The sequence below is a fragment of the Gorilla gorilla genome, chromosome 8 (genome assembly GCF_029281585.2).
Source record: "Gorilla gorilla gorilla isolate KB3781 chromosome 8, NHGRI_mGorGor1-v2.1_pri, whole genome shotgun sequence".
NCBI classification, from domain to species: Eukaryota; Metazoa; Chordata; class Mammalia; order Primates; family Hominidae; genus Gorilla; species Gorilla gorilla.
In genome coordinates, this window is record NC_073232.2 from 31,312,482 (window position 1) to 31,333,566 (window position 21,085).

Consider the following 21,085-nt stretch of genomic DNA (forward strand, 5'->3'; position numbering starts at 1 on the left):
GGGGCGCGGCTCGTCCCTCGGGTGGTGCAGCCCCCGCGGCCCGAGACCCGGGGAGGGCCGGGGGTACTTTCTGCGAGGCGCCTTCCCCCCGGCTTCTGCCCGCGCCAAAGCCTGGTGGAATCCAGCGCAGACCTAAAGGCACGCTTGACATCCCGATTTTTCGAGACTAGGACGACTCTGAGCCAGCAGCTTTCCTCTCCCTCTCGGGGAGAATCTCATTTCCTTGGGGTGGTGAGGGTGACGGGCTTTGTCTTTTGGCCCCGCGTGTCCGTTCCCCGGTCTCCCGCCTCACCCCTCTCCGAGGTGAGGAGGGGAAACGACGAGCTTAGGCCTGGCGGGAAGGAACCTACCCGACGAGAGGGCTCCGCGGGGAGGGTCGGTTGGAATCCCGCCCTAGCGCCTCCTGCTCTGCCCGGTCCCCACCGGGGACGGGGAATGCCAGTCATTTCTGTTGAGTGCTAGCAGGGCCGGTGTCACCACCTCGGGTGGCCGAGGCTTCGAGGTTTTCATGAAAAGCCCCCGAAGCGTGAGGCGCCCGCCCAGTGGAGAACAAAGGGCCGAGGGGCGAAGGCGAGGCGAGGCAGCGCGCGCGGCTCCCTTGGCTCGACCTAGCTGGGAGTCGGGGGCGCGGGCAGGGCTCACTCCCGGCCTAGAAACGGGAGCCCGCCGCCCCCGCCCCGCAGGCGACCGCAGGGATCCCATTCTTGGAGCCCGAGCTGCCATGTTGCCTTCGCGGAGGCCGCCAGTCACTTGACGCTTCCGAGACAGCGAAGCCCCCAACCCGAGAGTCCTTCGGCCGTCTTTGCCGCACAGCTGCAGTCAACGCCCGGAGGGACTGCGGGACGCGGGCGGGAGCGAGAGCCCTGTGGGCGGCCAAGCCGGCGCGGCCGCGCCGCGGCAGCCGCTTCCCTTGCCACCTTCGTTCCAGGGGCTGCGGGGCTGCGCGCTCGGCAGAGGCTCTGTTGCCAGTAGCAACCACACGACGGCGATTTGCAGCCAGGGCCGCCGCCGCAGCCGCTGGTACCTCTGCCTCCTCCTACACCTCGGGCTCGAGTATTTGAAACCCTGGGGGTTGCCTTCGGTGACATCTCTCGCCCCCACCTCCGGTCCTCAGTCTCCAAAATCCTCAGCTCTGCTCAAAAGCCAGCGCCCCCGGCTGGGCCCTGCCCCCACCGCAGACAATAGGAGCGGCTGGGAGCGCACAGGGCGGCGCGCGCCGCTAGCAGCGGGCACCTGAGCCCCCCAAATCCGGGCGCGTCGCTGAGTCTCAGCCCCAGGTGCCCTCTTCGCGGAGTTGATCAGCAATTCTTTTTCAGTGGCCAATTAGAAAGCTTTTCTTGACATCAGAAATAAGGGTGGTGCCAAAGAAAGAAGTCAAACGCCCACTCCCTTTCTAATAACATCGACACAAAGAAGAGCTCATGGTTGCGTCTGCGCTTGGTAACAGTGGCTTTCCTCTGGGTTAGAGCCACAGGCACAAGCACCCGCTGCTATCTTTCTTCTTCGCCTACCATGAATATTTTGCATGAAATCCAGAATGTAACCATTTGCGTTGGCTTAACTGTTGCATCTGGATACTAGTTATTTATCAGTGGATGGAACACTTTTTTTTCCATTTCATTGGATGATCCGCATCAACCCTTGGCAGTGTGGACTGCGTGGTTTGAAACATAAAGAAAACGACTGGCATTAACCCTTGAGGGATCTACTTTTTCTGTGGCTCTAGAACACCAATTTAACTTTTTTTTTTAACAAGAGAACTCTTGTTAATGTTTTAAGCAGGTTTTATTGAAGAAAAGTCCTTAAAGTATCTAGCTAAGTCTTTTATTTAGCTACTGGGATAACTCGGGAAATATGTGCATTGCCAAATTTCTTCGCTCTTAATAATTGTCCCGGCTTTGTTAGCTGAGTGGTCTTAATGGGTTAAAATTTCTTGTAAATCACAAATGTGCTGAAATTTCCAAGTTTAAAGCTCCCTGAGGATAAGCACCTGCCTTATTCATCTTTGTAAGCGTCAGAGTCCTTTGAACATAACAAATATTTGTCGGACTTCCAGGGAATTTCAGAAGTCTCAACAACTCTTATTAGGGAAAAAACCTAACTTACTGATAACTAGCACAAAGCTTGGATATCCTTAATGAACTCAATGAAAAGCTAAACAATTTCCAAGCTGGTAGCATTATCAGATATTCTCATTCATGAATATTTAACTTAATTATATTTCAAATGCCATAGATTGTATGTTAAAATATCTGACAGATGTTTTCAGGATTCTAAGGAGAATGACAAATTGTACATAAGAACTTGAAACTGCTAATTTCCCATCTAGTGTCTAAAAATTTGGTTAAATAGCCACAAGTAAGGTGCAACTTTAAAGTGCTTTCATACTTTCTGATAGCACAGACATGTCATTAACTGTCTTTATAGCTGGACAGGAATGCTTAAGGATCTAGCGTTGGATATTGCAAATCTACTAAGACAAGGCACCTTGAAATATCCTCTTTAATTTAAATAAGCTTTAAAGCACACTGAAAATAGTATGTCTCAATCACAAGTGATGGTAAACTCAAATTAATGCCTCCTGAAATGACTCTTAGGTATATTATTAAAAGAGGTTCACCTTTAAGCTTCACAAAATATCAAGTTCATTAAATAAGACAGTTTACCTAAAAGAAGAAAGCACTGCTTGGTTCCTAGAGGGAGCATAACGACCTGTAGCTTGCCAAACCACCCCCATCAGCACCTTAAAAATAGGAAAGCAAGGCTTTAGTGAAAAGTTCCTTTCTACGGTCTTTCAGGAAAGAAAAGCTCCAACAACTTGCTTTGGACCAAGTTAAAGAGATTATCTCCCTTTTTCATTACGACTGTCTTTCAATGAATTGAAGGATAAGATCAAAGTGCATTCATATTCATGTGAATTATCGCTATTGACTTGAATAATGATGGATTTCATTGTTTTATTTAAACTGAAACCAGGAACGCTGCTGCTTTTGAGGCTACACCCCTAAGGCTGTAGAATTTCTTCTCTGAGGACTCAAAAGCCAAGCAATTAGGTCTGACAACCACGTCATTTCCATAATGTACTTCTGTACAGAGGACTTTTTATTGGAATCGGTTACATTTCTATAGAATCTTATTACCACTCAATTTTTGACTTCTTTCCAACCTTCTCAACAAAACTCCTAAGTTCGGCAAGTACACTTCCAAGAAACTTATAAGTAAATTTTACTGAGAAGATACAGTGATGTTTCAGAAGCTTTTCTTAATAGCTGTTCATGAATCAGACAAATTAATGTTATCAGTAATTACCTCAAGAGAGTGTTTTTGTTTTGAACATGATACATTACAGTTTTTCTAGAGTAACTGAAGAACTCAGTTACAGTAAGCTTGGGAAAATGTGTTTACCAGCTGTTTCTTTGTAAATATGCCTCATGACAATTTTCTTAAGACATTTTCATTGGGGTTTTCCTCAAACTGTCCCATCATTTTCTAAGGAGATGGAAGTTACTAGATTCAGTGGAACTCCCCCTCACTTTCACCAAGTGATCACTCTGCTCAAATAATTCTTATTACAATGCTTATCAGTTTGGAGAACACTTTTTAGGAAATTCATTACAATAAAGTAAGCTTGTCATTGAATTCTGCAAGCAACCTTTAAGATAGACTTAGGAAACTGCATTTTCCTGAACTTTAATATACACAATTTATATAGCCTCTCTAAACCTAAAAAGAGACTCTAGTGCAACAAAAGTCTATTACATTATCATGGTCTGCAGTGGGTTCTGGGAATATCCTTTCCCAGAAAGAGAACTGATTCAGTTACTTGGTTTCTCTCTTAAACTTTTGCCATACATTTAAGGCATTACACATAAACCACATTTTTAAAAAATTCAATGTTTTTCTATTCAATTGGGCTACAAGAGATCTCTATTTTCATTTACCCATTGTGTGTTTTTAGTTTTGCAAGACACTCTTTAAGCCAGGAATTTATTAGTAAATTGTTTCTCTTTGGGATATGACTGTATATATATTGAAATTATTTGCATACATTCAGCTTTACTTGTAAATTTCCAAGACTGTTACCCTTGACTTATAAGCAAAATGATAAGCAATTGCATATTATTTCACCAGGGCAAAAAAAAAAAAAAAAAGCATTCCTTGAATAAAAAGCATTTCTTTATAATTCAATTCCTTAAGACCAGATTTGTCTTACTGATGGGAAAAGTATTAGTATTTTCTTCATATACGTAGTTCATCTTTTATATTGTTCATATAGGAACTTTTATTTTTTCACCGTAAAAAAATTAGGTAATATTGGAGTAGGAGGTAAAGTAATCCAGCTTTAGCAATATTTAGATGTTTTCTCTGAAATGTCAAAAAGCAAGGGTCCAAACTGTAGTGCAAGCATCTCCTCTGAAAGAATGAGATGTAGTGTCACCGTGTCCTCGAATTTAGCCTACGTGTTAGCGGAGCTCACTCTCTGCTCAGATAATCTCTGGGGAAAAAACGGACAGATAGAGTGGTTAAACAGGAAAACACTATTTTTTTTTTTTTCAAACGTTTGAGAAAACTTGAAAACCATCTCTCGGTACTTTTGCAGTAATTTCCAGGAGTCAGAACATACAGTCCATTATTCTTCAGAGTAACCAATGCACAAGACATTTTGGCTTGGGACTTGATATCGCGAAATGACGTCAAAAAAATTAAAAAAAAAACGAAGCTCGCACATGCGCAATGAGGTGCAGCTGCTTTTTATCTTTTTGTCTATATCAGCTATTGGCTCCTATCCCCGCCTCTGGGATCCGGCCTGCGCCGCGGGGTCCTAGGGGGCCAGCAGCTGTAAGGCGGTGCGGGATTCCGCACCCTACTCCAGCAAGAAAGAGCCTGAAGCCCCTCCCCACCTTTCCCGGCCAGGGCGCTCTTCTACGTCCCGCGCGCGGACAGCCGGGGCGAAGTAGGCCGACCGGCGCGGCCACAGCGAGTTTTCTGGCAGCGCTAGCGCCGCGGGGCCTGGGTTCCCGGGTTCCGGTCTCCGCCGGCTCCGGGCTCGCCCCCGCGAGTTGGCCGCACCGTTCCCCCGCCCGCGGGGCAGCCGCTCCTCCGGGAGGCTCCGGCAGGGACCTTCGCCCCGGCCCCCGCGCGGCAGTGCGGCTCCAGCTGGAGGCCTGGCCCGGGAAGCAAAGCGAAAGGACAGAGGCCTCCTTCCTCGCCAGCCGCCCGCCGTGCCTTTCCCAGCTCAGGCCGGCGGCCGGCGGCGCGGAGGGAGCGAAAGAGTCGGGGCCTGCCCGCATCTCGGCCGCCCCACCCGGGTCCGCCCCGGGAGGCCCCGCGGGAGGGAACCCCCGGCCCGGCCCGCTGGGCGCTTCCGCACTGGCGCCCTGGGGCCGCGCGCCCCCGCTCCTTCCTCCCGCTACACCCGCTGGGCCCCCGCCCGCGCTCCCGGCCTGCTCCCAGCGCCGCCTCCCCCGTTAGAAACTTCGCAGACACCGCGAAGTGCTCGTTGGAGTTGGAGAAACTTAGGAAGAATGGGAAAAGCCGAGGAAGTCGGGGAGGACCACGTTCTTCCCTTGCCCTCGGCCCGACACTCCTGTCCACATTGGACGCGGCAGCCTGCCAGCGCCCAGGAGAGCCGACCCGGTGGACACCCCGCTTGGGGACCCGCCGGCGTCCGGCTTCGGCTCGAGGCGGGCGGCCAGCCGCGGCGCAATCCCCGCGGGACACGCACCTAGGAGATGCGTGGCCCGGACGCGGGCTTGGTGGGCTCTCTAGAGTCGTTTCTTATGTGGCACTTTCTGTCTTTGTCTGCTGTGTCCTGCACTGATTAAAGGGTGGAGAAGATAGTACGGACCTTCTCTGACACAAGTCCAACAACGCCAACATTTTAAAGGGGTGGGAGGTATTGAGCGGGAGGGCTGACCGGCATCTGGAGCAGGGCCCTTAGTGTTTTCCAGCTCGTGATGCAGGCTTTGGGCACAGTTTTGAATTACTTAAGAAAACGCACGCAAGTCCAAACGGAAGATATTTATATCACACTCACACACCAAGCTCCAGTAATTTGTTTTTATGCATGTCACCACCGCCTTAGAAAACGGCATGCTGCATTTCGGACTTATACATTGAAAGCCCCCATTTTTAGTATCAATCACTTTGCACTACATGGTGCCTTTTGGGGAAGCAAAATTATTCGTGTGTGGAATCCCCCAATCACGGGTTTCTTCGGAAGTGGAAAAGATTAGTTTCATCTCTTCATCCTCTGAATTACTGGAAAGGAAGACAGGTACAGGTATATATTTAGGAGTTTGGGGCCAGTTAAACCACTGTCATCTTGACATTGACCTTAACACTAAAAAGAAAAACTTTAAAATGCAAAGAGTTGACTTTAAAAGGTTTGAAAAGCGAAGAATAGGGAGTAAGGCATAAACACAAAACATGCATAGAAATTTTAATCTTCCCTTCCCGGATGGAAGTGTGCAAGTCTCTTCTGCTCTGCTGACAAACTTGATGAAATAACTGGGTGGTCGGCTCAGACCTAAAATCCTGACATTATTTCCCAAAAGAGGTGCGATGCAGCATTTAAGATAGTCATGTTTACTTTCATCATTATAGGTAATATTTCTGTTCCACTAACTTGCTTATGGACTAAGTAATGCCTTTATTTTTAATTCCAGTATGTAACTATGGAATTATTTTAGTAATTTTAAATTTAGTGTTTGCAAAATGATTAATGTAGTCTCATAACTTCAGTAATTACATGCAATTGCCAGTTGAATGCCTTCTTAAATGCTAACAATGATTTTGGGGAAAAAATTATTTTAGGGGAGGGAAATTTCACAGCTGCATAGAACTCAGCTAATTTTTATTAAAAACAAGAAGCCTTTTGTTATTTAAATGATGTTTTAGGTATTCTCACTTCTTCGCCTACTTTACCATAAGTCCCTCATCTTTGCCCCCAAAACACTAATAGCACTTAGAGCAATTACAGCCCTTAAAACAGTGGCAGACTGCAGTACATGCCCATTGAATGAATGCAGGCTGCGGTATATATGCTGGTAGAATGAAGTGATGTCTATCTGCTACTAGACTTCATGTCCTGGAAGAAAGGCACATTCTTTTATTAGCAAGGTGTTTGACACACATTAATAATGAATACGTGTTAGGCTTGATGCAGAATATATATAAACACTTGATTCAACTCAATGACAGTTTTAAAATGCAGATGTTAATATCTAATTAGCATATATAAATCTTTAAATTTTAAAATTCAGCTAGGAACTGAAGAAAAAATACATGGGTGTTAAAATTAGCAAAGCTTCTTTTAGGTATGTATAGCATATATTCCCACGATAATAGGATTTTCTGAATTCTCAAAGGAGGTATGCAAAGAGAAACAACAAGATTTTAAAACTGGCTTTATTTTGTTGTCATTTTCAGTCTCATTTTCATAAATAAAGGAGGAATTATTTGAAAAAGTGATTTTGAAGTTACATATTGTGATTAGCTTTTTACAAAAGTAGCCAAAGGCTTCCAAACCTTTCATGGAAACACTTTTTTGCAAGTTGTTCAGCTAATGGTTCATTCTCAATCAAATGTATAGTCTTATGTGCCAGTTACATTGTATATCTCTAAAGTCAGCTGGTACTTTAAGAACAGTAATCTTCCTGTAATACTTTTTAAAATACCGAAGTATCCCTTTGAATTGTTTTCTTTTTCATTGCTTAACTGTTAGTTTAGAGGTGTGTATGTGATCATGGGACATTCATTTAACTTTAGAAAACAGAATAGTATTTTGTTTTAGAGTTAGTACATTGAAAAATGGGTCAGAAAATACAGATTGGTTTTCTTGTCAGTAAAAGTAATCTGCCATATTTTATGCTTGAATTACTAATAATTTCACTTATATGCATATTATAATCACTCTGTGTTACATACATTTCTCCATTTAGTTTTTAAGATTTTTTAAGAAGGAACCTAAAATAAAGAGCAAAGATCTAGCTTCTTTAATATGTCCAATTTCAGATACGAAGTAGGCATCCTACATTATGTTTTATCAGGAATAATACAATTTAACTAAAAGATATTGTTAATAACAGATACTCAGACTCTAAAGTAATTTACATAGCCTTTGAACGTATGTTTTCGAAGAACTTAGTAGCATCCCATACTGTGTTATGTTTATAGGTTTAGACCTCTCCCCCTCTATTGAGCTCTTAACACTTTTAAAATGGAAAACAAATAGTAAAGCAGTTGCTAAAAATGGCAGTTGGAGTAGCTTAAGAGTTTGAATTGTTTGTTTAAGGACTGAAACCAAATATAAAAACTTTTAGTTTTAAGGGGATTTTTTTTCATCATTCAACAAGGAACTGAAAATTACAAGGCTAATTTGCAATCTTAATTATTTACTCAATCTGTTTCCTCCCACGTCTCTAAATGGGAACGCACAACTTTAATTTTAAAGGACATATTCCCATAGGGAAATATAGGTATCACTGTAAAACTTAACGACTTTGAGTTAAGTAAAAAATTGTGGCCATCACTGGCTTTTGAGCTGCAGAAGCAGAAGACATGTACCTGTCCTTCGGGGGTATTAGGGACCCGACTAAACACACTTATTCTTCTCTCTGATTGCTGGACCATTCCCCAACTATTTGGAGCTCCACAAAATATCAGGACTTCATCAAGAGCTCAGTGAAGGGTGAGATCTCAAAGATTAATATAGAGGACTCATTCCAAATATAGAACCAGTTAAGTTTGCATGCTCCCTTCTGTTGAAGAAATATCAAGGGGTTTCCTGTCTTGGCACTACTTAGCAGCAGCTGCGGCTATGTATCCACTTGACATCTGGTGAAATTGTAGTTTTTGATGGAGGAACATTTAAAGTTGACAACTGTCATTGAAACAACTGGTATATAGTTTTCAAAGACAAGCTAGAAACCAGTAATAGACTAAGTACTTCAATTTTGTTAAAAGAAACTGGGTAAAGGGTTCAAGTTACGTAAGATAGGGAAGTCTGGTTTTCCAGGTAAAGGTTCTCTCTCTTTTTCTGTTGGAGATGTCATTCATCAACATAACGAAGCCTAAATTTAAAAGACTAAGACAAAATATTTACAAATCACATAAAAGTGAGGAAACAGCAAAATTAGTAGTCATTAGGAGAAAGCCAGGGAAGACAGGACATTCATCACATCCTTTCCTCATCTGCTTTCCTCACTGAGTCTCTGAGTGCTCATTAAATGCTTTCAATACAGTGTAATTAAGTGTAAGAACATGGTTGTCATGCTCCTCCAGGAATCTTGAAACCAGGAATGCCAGGTATATAACAGCGGGTTACAAAAGAAAACACGGATTCTTAAATCAGTGTTTTACTGTCAGTGCAGTGTTAAATGTCAATGCAACACTTAAGTTGCATTGACATTCATGTGTTGATCAGATTGTACAATGTAACGTGTGAGATTTCTCGGGACCGTCGAAGCTCAGACAACTCCAGGGCTGCAATTTACTCGTCTGGCTGCCCTCGAACCAGGCTCCCTTGGCGCGTGGGGCTCTCCCGGTGATTGGTCCCGACCCGTGCCGCAGTCAGGATACCACGGCGATCTGGGGTCGCTTTGTAAGGAGCTCCGACCTCCGGGCAGTGCAGGGATACTCGACGGCGCGCGACGTCCCGGCGGCTCGGCGAGCCTGGCGCGCTGACAGCCCCAGCAGTCCGAGTCCTCGAGCTCGGGCGTCTTCGCGCCGCCGCCCCGCTCAGTGCGCCCAGGCACCGCGGCCGTGACGTCACGCCCGGGACTGGCCGTTGCAGCAAGACGGCCGCGTTCCGGTTCCGGTAGGTTGCCCGGGAGACGCGCGTACACAGAGAAGCGGCTCCCGTCGGAGGCCGAGTCGTCGCCACGATCGCCCCCTTGGTGGACTCGCAGGCCGAGCCGCTTCCCCGCAGAGCTCGAGGAGGGCAGACGGCGGCGGGGGCGCCATGAGTCAGAGGCAGGTGCTGCAAGGTAGGGCCGAGGCGGGCGGGTGCCCTAACTAGCTGGCGGCGAGGAGACCCGGGTGCGGTGGGCTCCACCGACTCTCTCTCCCGCAGTGTTCGAGCAATACCAGAAGGCCAGGACCCAGTTCGTGCAGATGGTGGCGGAGCTGGCGACTAGACCCCAAAACATCGAGACGCTGCAGAACGCAGGTGAGCTCGGAGCCCGAACCCGCGTCGTCCCCCGCGCACTGAGTCCCCGACGCCTCCGCCCCGCTGCCCTGCCCGTGGAGCTCTTGGGGAGCCGCAGGGTGGGGACCGGAGTTCGCAAAAGCATCCATTCTTTTCAGCGGGTCTTTGGGGGTCAGGCCGAGAGGGCGAAGCTTCCAGATGGGTGTGGGAGGTGCGCGTTGTCCCTATTTCCATCTTCATTGCACACAGGCAAGTGTCAGGTTGAAAGTCGAGGCCCTAGGAATTGCCTGGAGTCATTTTACGTGAATGGGACTCTACCCTAATGAGACCCATTTTATCCAAGTGCCATTTTGCATGCCACCCTGCCTTTGATCACCTTCGACTTCCTCACAGCAAAGCAATTCCAGTGGTTTAGACGTGATTTCTCGTCTTGCTTTAGTGAAAGGGGAATGATATGCTTGAATCTTTTCCAAGAAATTCCAAGTAGGTAGAGACCAGACTTTGCGAAATCCTTATGGCACGTTCATTCTACTCCTCAGTCCGGACTCTTGCAGATGTGAGAGGGGGAGAGGGAGGGAGAGAGATCTTCTTATCTCATAACATAAACTGATAAGAGAAAATGGTTCTTCTTCTTCCTCTTCTTCCTCTTCTTCTTCTTCTTCTTCTTCTTCTTCTTCTTCTTCTTCTTCTTCTTCTTCTTTTTCTTCTTCTTCTTTTTCTTCTTCTTTCTTCTTCTTCTTCCTCTTCTTCTTTTCTTCTTTCTTCTTTCTTCTTCTTTTTTTTTGGATGATTCTACCACCATCTGAACTGTAAGGTAGCATTTTATCACTACTGTGTCATGAGAAATCTTCAGTTTATAGGATGTGATCTTTAAAACTAACACATAATTTAAAAAATCAACATGTTGACAGCAAGAATACTCAGGTGTAATGATTACTCTGGGTTTCTTTGAGGGGAATTACTACTGCACCTATGTGATACTTCGTTTTGTCACTAGGATTTTTGGCATTTATTCCTTGTATGTTTTTATTGGGGGGCATGTATTTACAATAAAGTATATTTTATAATCTTCTAAACGCATTTTAGTTTGAAATAATTGTAGATTCACAACTGTAAGGGATAATACAGAGAGATCCCGTGTACCCTTTACTCAGTTTCCTCCAATGGTAACATTTTTCAAAACTGTAGTGCAATATCACAAGGAGGACATTGACATTGATAAAAATTCGTTGATCTTATATAGGTTTCCTCCTTTTAATTGTTCGTGTGTGTGTGTGTTTTGTCCTGTAGAATTTTATTCCGTGCTTATCCACCACCAGCACAGTCAAGATACAGAACACTTTCATTGTCACAAGGATCCTCTCTGTTGCCCTTTTATAGCCACACACACCTCCTGCTATCCCTAACCCTGGACAACCACTAATCTGTTCTCCATTTCTAAAATTTTGTCATTTCAGAATTGATAATCCTTTGTTCTATAGTTGTTTTATATGGGTTGATTTTCTGTATTCTGTGTGTGTGTGTATGCACCCGTACTCCTCCAAGTACCCAGAACAATACCGGGCACGCAGTATTTCATATACACAGACTAACACAGACTAAGGTATTAGAACATGTTACCTTTTAGAAGTGCATTTAAAAGTAATTTTAAAGGGTAAACTTTTAAAGTTTTTTCTCTCAGTCCCTCTCAATGACCTTTGTGAATGGACACTTACTACTTAACAAAGATTTAGTTTCTGGACAATATGAATATAGCCAAACTAAAACTTTTAAAATGGGAAAATAATTGATATCATTTTTAAATTTTAATACTGAGATATTAAATTATACATAACTTTTAAGATATGGAGTATCATGTTTTAGTGAGTAGTGGCAGGTTAGCTCCTCCCATAAGAGTGCAATGTAGACTTCACAATGGAATTTAATCCAAATTGACTGTATAAGTGGCTTAGATATAAGATTCTACACTTATGGTCTGGCTTAGGAAAGACGAATATGAAAGGAATATAACTTTATGTTTTGAAATTCTCTGCACTTGACTAATATCTGGGTAGCATGCTAAAATGTTTCTTTTCCTGAGGAACTTATTTTTAACAAATTTCATGTTATCGAGATTCAATTCAAGCATTCCTTTAGCAATTTTAAATACAGGCATAATGAATATTTCAATGTATTTATTCTTTTGATTAAAAAAGAACCTGTAAGCTTTGTTATGAAAACTTTTCTTTCTTTTTTTTTTTTTTTTCTTTGAGACAGAGTCTTGCTCTGTTGCCAGGCTAGAGTGCAGTGGCATGATCTCGGCTCACTACAACCTCCACCTCCCAGGTTCAAGTGATACTCCTGCCTCAGCCTCCTGAGTAGCTGAGACTACAGGTGTGCACCACCATGCCCAGCTAATTTTTGTACTTTTAGTAGCGACGGGGTTCCAGCATGTTGGCCAGGATGGTCTCGATCACTTGACCTTGTGATCCACCCGCCTTGGCCTCCCAAAGCACTGGGATTGCACCCGGCCAGTTTTCTTTCTTAATAGTCAGTTTACTTAACCATTCAAATGATTTGTTCTTTTAAAAAATTACAATTTTAAAAAAGTGCTTTAGAATGAGCTTCAGTATGTGTAAATCAATTATACATTATGGTCAAATTTTTTTCAGTCAAATGCCTTCATTTGGTAGCTTCAGATACCAATGCATTTTACTCCTGACTTTGACATACTGTCTACATACCTGGAAGATTTTGTTTGTTTTCTCATTTTTCCCTCCAATATGCTAAGTAAATATATATCATGGATCCAAGATAATGTAAAAAATATTTTCCATATGGGCATAATGATCAAACCAGTAATTCCCTTGTTAAGAATTTTTGAATTTATTCTATGTGAAAGGAATATTAAAGGTGAAAATTGTCAATGGAGTTTTTATTTCATTTTAAGTCTCCAATCTTTTTTATTGTGTTTTTATACACTAATAAGAGAATTTGCTTTATTAAATATGTCCAAAGTAATTGCCAAAGCAGACAAAGTATGTTGCAAGATCTTTTCTTCAGAGTTATTTGGAAAAGATTAAGTTTGATTTCTTTCTTTTTTGTTTTCGAGACAGGGTTTCACTCTGTCGCCCAGACTGGAGTGCAGTGGTGCTATCTCAGCTCAATGCAACCTCTGCCTCCCAGGCTCAAGTGATTCTCCTGCCTCAGCCTCCTGAGTAGCTGGGATTATAGGCGCGTACCACCACACCTGGCTAATTTTTGTTTTGTTTTGTTTTTTTAATAGAGAAGGGTTTTCACCATGTTTGGCCAGGCTGGTCTCGAACTCCTGACCTCAAATGATCCACCCGCCTCAGCCTCCCAAAGTGCTGGGATTAAAGGCCTGAGCCACCACGCCTGGGTAGTAAGTTTGATTTCTAAACAAAATTATTACTAGAAAGAACTGTGTACAAAGCATCTATAACCTTGAGGTGTTTTTTTTTTCCTCACTGAGGTTTTATTCCTCTAAATTAAAAGAACTCATATGAACAATTAAAAAGTTTAATGTCTGTTATAAAATTTCTTTATGTACTCTCAAATTCTATATGTTTGAACCATTACCTCTTGCAGCTATTTAAAAACAAATTTTCATACTTCCCGTGTGAATAATTAGTAACACATGACTGTAATAGTAGAGATAATACATTGTTACTTCTACCAATTGTAAAATTTCAGCAATTGGAGGTGTTTTGTTAGTTATAAAATATAAGAAACATGTTTTGTGGCTTACTGGAACAGCAGGCCACTTTTAGTTCTGTTTAGGAGGTCTTTTGAAATACACTAATAGAAGCTCCAAGAAAATGACTTTTAAACTTAGCTATATAAAATACACTTTTCCTGAACCAGCTATTTATATAAGTGGGGTAAAGTTTAAAATATTACTCAAAATTTTACATATTACAACCTATAGTAGAACATAGCAAATCAGTAGTTATGCACATTTTCAGAAGAGTAGGAATAAATAAGTTTGCGTAACACTTTAAATGTGCACCTGTATGAAGCTAATTTTCAGATTGAGGCAACTTAATGGGTTCAGAATTCAAGAAAATAAGTCAAATATGCTGTTGACATAAAGTAATTTTAGATTACATGTATCTGGAGCAGGGTAAAAGCTCCAGATTAACTATCTAGTACCTCTTAATATGCTATGAGAAGGAAAAGCCCTGAGTAAGCATTTATCATGTATTTAAGACATACCTTGATATGTACATGCGCTGTGATCCTCTTACAAACCTGCTGTTTCAAAGGATATTGAAACTGAAAAGAAAATTAACAAAGCAACTACAAAAAATTTAACCAATCATGCTATGTAAATTTGACTTTTTTTTTTTTTTTGGTATAGAAGGAGTCTTAGCAGTTGTGAATATGAATGATAATTAACTCAAAACACTGACTGCTTTTTAAAAGATAGGGATAGAGAGGTTTGCTACATATGCTTAAGTGGAAAATATGCCAAGGAGCTATACACATTCTGGCTTTGTATTCACCAAACAATAAGTTCTAAAAACAAAAGCTTAGTCAGAATTTTATTCTGTGTTCCAAACCACTGTTCCTACATGGGCATTGATCTGTTTTGTTAGCTGAGCATTGGTACATAGTAGAAAATAATAGAGTCAGGGTTAGGCTCTCATTGTTTCCTTAGAAAAAAAATGGACAATTAAAAAAAAATCTAAGCTGTAGATGAGCCTATAAGAAGGCTTACAAATAGCAAATTTCATAGGTTAAATTTTGCAGATTAAAGTTTTGATATTTTCAAAAGTTTTTGAAAAGTTATTTAGGTATGCCATAATCCTACTTTACATTCGAATGAGGTTTCAGGACCTTTGCACTTCTGCCTGAAATCTTTCCCTATACTTATTTGACTAACTAATTTCTACTCAGTCTTTATGGCTCTGTTTTGGTGTTGATGCCTCAAGGAAATCTTGCCTGAGCCCTCACAGTAAATTAAATCTCTTGGTTTATGGTACCCTTGCTCCCAGTATTTTTGTTTTCCCCACTAAACCCACTAACTCCATTATGCTATGCATAAATTCCATGCATAGCATAATCAAAATGATTAAATAGGATGAAGGAAGGAGTAACTGAATGAGGAAGAAAAGTTTTTGGAAGTAGTAATTGTTTTCACATCCACAGGTTGGATAATTGTTCTCTTCACAAAGTGAGTTAGGCCCCAAACTGGAACTAGAACTCATTTTTAATACTGCCTCATTTTGTGCTCTTTCTACTTTAACTTGTAGGTATTAGTAAACTGTTTTATGTGATTCTAGGAATTCCTAATAAACCTTGGTTTTAACTGTTGAAACAAGTCCTGTCTTTAGGTATTTGAGTACCAATGGCTGTCCAATAACTGGAAAATTTGGTGGCTTTGGAGGTCTCTTTGAGGACTATCGTGGAGTTTGAGTGGAGGCCAGATGCAGAGGGCTAACTTTAATTGATAAATTCTTCCAGGTTTGAGGGAGTGGGAGTAGTATTTAGTGTTTAAGCTGGCCTCAGAACTCTAGAGGGCCTTTAGGCTTCCTTGGACTTCTAATTAGAATCTTAATCAAACCAGGAGCTCTTTAAACGCACGCAGAGGAAAGTTTGTAATCCACTGGAAGTTGGGAACCGAGGTAGTCCTGCAGAGACTACCTTGGACTGAGACCCTGTCTGCATGAAGTGCAGGCTAGAGGAGAATTTTTCAGAGCCCTGGGCTGTCAGCTGCCTGTGACTTACTGACTGCTCTCCTGGGCTCTTGAAAACACCCAGGGGTAGAATACAGTGAAGTGGGAGTCACTTGGTGTTTGTTGATTGATTGATGTGAGTACATACTTAACATTTCTTGCTTTTTAATCATGCTTTGTGTAAAGTACTTTTTGTTCATGGGGGCAGAACTTTGGGATTTCTATTGAGTGGTTGTACTGGCCTTAGGAGAAATTCAGGGCTACATCTTGAGAAAAAATTTGGCCTTGTCTTGTAGTGCGTGGAATGGCCTGTGTGAATACAAGTCAGGCCTCCCTAATTTTCAAAGTGAAATATTGATTTTCCCATATACTCCATGCTTTCTTTCATAAGGGTGGCTCAAGTTAAAATTTATTGTTTATTTAGTTTCTGTTAAAAGTCTTGCTGTGGCTGGGTGTAGGGGCTCACGCTTGTAATCCCAGCACTTTGGGAAGCCGAGGTGGGTGAATCACGAGGTCAGGAGATCGAGACCACGGTGAAACCCCGTCTCTACTAAAAATACAAAAAATTAGCCGGGCGTGGTGGCGGGTGCCTGCAGTCCCAGCTACTCGGAGAGGCTGAGGCAGGAGAATGGCGCGAATTTGGGAGGCGGAGCTTGCAGTGACCCGAGATCGCGCCACTGTGCTCCAGCCTGGGCGACAGAGCGAGACTCCGTCTCAAAAAAAAAAAAGTCATGCTGAAAACAAGTGATATTTGTGTGTGCGTATATGTGTGTGTGTGTGTGTGTCTAAATGAAATGATCTCTATTCACTTTTCTAAATATTCTGTGTTCTATACCTGCGTCAAGTTAGAATCACTATTAAAGTATATTCATAGGCTAGATTATATTAGTTTCCCATATAAATGTCTTTGTAGACTTAGTTTAATAATATATCACCCTTTTTTTAAAAAAATTGAGGGATTACTTTAAAAAATAGATGCTTAGATTTTCCAGTAGCTGCTATAAATCTGTGAAGACATTTTCTGTCTTGTTAAATTCTTAATATGAAGATAAACTTGCATATTCCACAAATATTTATTTGTTTATTTATTTGAGATGGAGTTTCACTCTTGTTGCCCAGGCTGGTGTGCAGTGGTGCAATCTCTGATCACTGCAACCTCCACCACCCGGGTTCAAGTGATTCTCCTGCCTCAGCCTTCCTAGTAGCTGAGATTACTGGCATGTGCCACCACGCCCAGCTAATTTTTGTATTTTCAGTAGAGACGAGGTTTCACCAGGTTGGTCTTGAACTCCTGACCTCAGGTCATCCACCCGCCTCGACCTCCCAAAGTGCTGGGATTACAGGCATGAGCCGCCGCACCCAGCAACAAAATATTTATTAAGTATTACATGGTATAGGCATAATATATAATATATAGGTGCTAGATATGAAATTTCAGGAAAAAAAAGTTCCTGCTTATTTTTATTTCACAAAGTGTTCTCCTTTTTACTTTTGCTGCCAGGAAACTCAGTGCTCTGTTCAGAACTCAGTTGCAGCAGCTATCTTTAACCTACATTTCTGATAAAATATCAGTTCTCCTCCCCACTACATAGGGGAGGTGGGACTGTACCTTTGTATACATATATTAATATTTTGGAGTAAACTATTTCAAATATTTTACAGTAGTGAAGTGTGAATAAAATAAAACATTAATTCTATCTAAAGATAGATTTTCAAACTGATTGCCTTCCATACATTTTCTCTTCACATGTTACCCATGAAAACTCTTGGAGCAGATAATCCTGTTAGTACTGTCCTGTTTATTCTCTGTGCTGCCCCATTCCTGATTGCAGTCTTCTTCAAACAGATGGATGTAATTAGGTATTTACTGTAAAAGAGAAAACACATTAGTAAGAGAAGGCAGGACTAATTCAACATTGGCAGCTCTCTAAAAAGACTTTCAAATTAAAATAGAGTTTTGTCTATATGGTATGGGGTGATTTTAGGTGAGGAAACAGTTTGAATGACCCACTTGAGTTCCTTAAAAGTTTATGAATTTATGTTAAAGTGCTATGCATGTACCTGACTTCTTGTGCCTAAAAAGAAAACAACTATGAACATAATATTACCCATTTTGCTTTTATTTTAACTAAAATTTACCTGAAAAGAGAGAAAATTGCACATTAATTTCCACAGCTGGTTTATTCATTATTCTATTAACATTTATTGAGTGTCCAAGTATCAGATGGATGTTTAGATGCGGACCATGCAAAAATCGGAGGCATAGTCCCTGTGCTTAAGTGGCTTATTTGCTAATGGAAAGACATATAAATAAATTATCATTTATTCGAAGGGCACCTTACTCAAGATTTGGGAATGAGGGATATTGTTCAAGGGAGACATCTAGGAGGAGGTATATAATCACACAGATACTGTGCTGAATTTCCTAGGAGTTAGCCAGATAAAATGGCATTCAGGTAGAGGGAACGTTATGTGTAAAGGCACAAAGACAAGAGAAAAGGTGGTACTCATGGAAAAGGCCAATGTTTAGTTATGACTGGAGCTCAGGTTAATAGGGCAAGGAGAGGAGAGTCAGTCATGGTTGGAGAAGAAACAAGTCTAATTATGAAGGGCATCGTATGAAGTTTAGATTTCTCCTGAAATTGATGGAAAGCCATTGAAGTGTTTTAATTGGAAGAGTCTTGGGATCCACTTTGTGTTTTAGAAAGGCAATTTAAGCAGTCTTTTGGAGAGTAGATAGGAGGGGATTAAATCAGGATCAGGAGACTGGGTGCTCATTTTTGCTATAGCAGTCATGTTGGATAAGAAATGTTAAAGGGGTAACATCTGCAGGACTTGGTGACTTAGGAGTAGGGGTTGGGGCAGGTAAGGTGAGAGATGACTTCAAGGTGCCTCCTGGACTTCTGGTTGCTTGGACACATTAGCACCATTCATCTGTAGAGAAAGGATGCAAAGAGCAGAGAGAAATGGTGATTTTACTCTTCAGTGGTTGAAGCGTGTCTGAGATACCCATGTGTCAGTGACTGTGGTGATGTAGAGTGCTAGGGCTCAGGAGACAGATAGCTGGAAAGAAAGATTTGGATATGTGGAACTAACATGTTAATTTGAAAACTATATTAAAAGCCCATTTTATATTTCCTCATGTAATTGTAAATATGTTAAGTTCCAATCATTTTATCTAGAGTATAATGCAAATCCAACTTCGCATAGCTTTCATATTCTACATTCTCACTCAGTTGAGAATCTCACAGACAGATGGTGGTGGCTGGGACCTAATCAAGGGACAGCTGGCTAGGCACGGTGGCTCACGCCTGTAACCCAGCATTTTGGGAGGCTGAGGTGGGTGGATCACCTGAAGTTAGGAGTTCGAGACCAGCCTGGCCAACATGGTGAACCCCATCTCTACTAAAAATACAAAAATTAGCCAGGTGTGGTGGCAGGTGCCTGTAATCCCAGCTACTCGGGAGGCTGAGGCATCCGGGAAGCGGAGGTTGCCGTGAGTTGAGATCGCGCCACTGCACTCCAGCCTGGGCGACAGAGCGAGACTATGTCTCAAAAAAAAAAAAAAAAAAAACAAAAAACAAAGAGTCAGACAGTTGCACTAGAAAAATGAATTAAATTTTGGTTTCATACAGTAACAATGGAAGACAGTTATGATTAATGCTAATGGTAGAAATAATGTGAATTCAACAGACTATATACCCTTTGGTATACATTCCAAACCTGGCACATAGGCCATAGACTCGAGCCATGAAGAGCATCTACCTCATTGGATTGTAATGAGGGTTACATGGGTTACTGTTTGTAAATTTCTTAGAGAGGTACCTGGCGCATGGGAAATGCTATATAAGTGTTTGCTAAATAAGTGAATGAATTTATGATGTGCTGGTCCCCATCCCACCTTCCTCTCAGCCCTTCCACTAAAAAATGATATATCAGATATGGTAGTCCTTTACTCACAAACAACTGAATCAACACTGAATCACCAAACAAAACTTGGAAGATACTATAGCTAATGAGAATAAATTTCAGAGGAGAAAACAGATTATTCTTGCTCATAATAGTTTCTTGAATTATTTACTATTACAATTGAATTCTATGTAAAAAGGCCATACTTTTTGTGATTCATTCTGACACTTTAGATAAATTACAAGACTTTTTGTGTGTTATAAGGGATAACACCCTAAATCACAATTGACTTTATGTCTGAAAAAGTATTTCAAGAAAACAAGGCAAACAGATATGTGATACCAAAATTTGTGATTTCTTAATCAAATGCAGGAACAATGGCCAGAGGTATATAATCAATAAAGGCTGGGAGAAACCAAATCAAGGCCTGAAAATTCTTATTCTAAAAAAAGGCAGGGGAGGAACACAAATAATTTTAAATAAAAAATGACCAGTGAAGGAAACGAGAACATGTTATACAATTCATCAGTGTTGTGAAACTTGGTTCAGTAAAAATCATCATATAAATATCATAATTTGTTATAGAAATATTTAAAAATCTATTAGAGTAAGGATGGTAAGTATAATTAGACTTACACTGTAACAGGAGAATATGTAATGGTTGTAATAGTAAAATCAAAGTGGATGGTAGTTTCTAGGTCCATTAGCACAAGTGTTGGGCTAGCTGTATATTGAGAACAAATTACAAATTACCTATGCTAGGTCACTTGAAGAATAGAAAAGAAGTTTAAAACATAAGCTCTGGCCTAGAGAGGTTTATTATTTTACTGAGGATATAAGACATTTATTCACACAAACTAGAGAACCATTTGACATGCTGTGTCAAGGATGGCTGCTGTGCTGTGCTTTGCACAACTTCAGGGGTGCCATTTATATCAATCTATGTGAACGGCATTCCTTCGATTTGTGCAGTGCACATCCTGCACAGCTATACATGGTGGACCTGGAATTATTCAAAGTTTTCATTTTTATTAATTTCCCTGAGAGTAAGTGGGGCAAACAGTAAAGCTCCCCAGTGACTTTCCTTTCCCCTTAAAATAAAATCAGAAAATCTTAGTTTGGCCTACAGCCAAATTTGATCTGACCCCAAGTAAACTTCTTAGCTTTATCTCTTGCTACCTCACTCCTCCCATTTTATGTTTCAAGCCAGTATGAATTTATTGAGGCTTCTTCAACAGTGGGCAACAACTATACATCCTTTGACCAAACCAGAAACTTGGAAATATCACTGATTCCTTTCCAATAATCAGTTTGTCTTCTGAATATCTCCTTAGGCCTTTCACTTTCA

The 21,085-nt window shown here is 41.6% G+C and overlaps 1 protein-coding gene across 7 annotated transcripts in view; it reads left to right on the forward strand.

Moving 5' to 3' along the window:
- Window positions 1–7,398: 7,398 nt before the first annotated feature.
- SPAG6 (sperm associated antigen 6) overlaps window positions 7,399–21,085 on the forward strand; it is a 74,007-nt gene continuing 60,320 nt past the window's right edge. For all 7 annotated transcript variants that reach the window (XM_004049149.4, XM_031015137.3, XM_019035580.3 and 4 more), the window contains exons 1-2: window positions 7,399–9,989; window positions 10,076–10,171. In XM_004049149.4, the coding sequence (XP_004049197.1) occupies window positions 9,965–9,989; window positions 10,076–10,171 (121 nt within the window). In that variant the 5' untranslated portion in view covers window positions 7,399–9,964. The remainder of the gene's footprint in view (window positions 9,990–10,075; window positions 10,172–21,085) is intronic.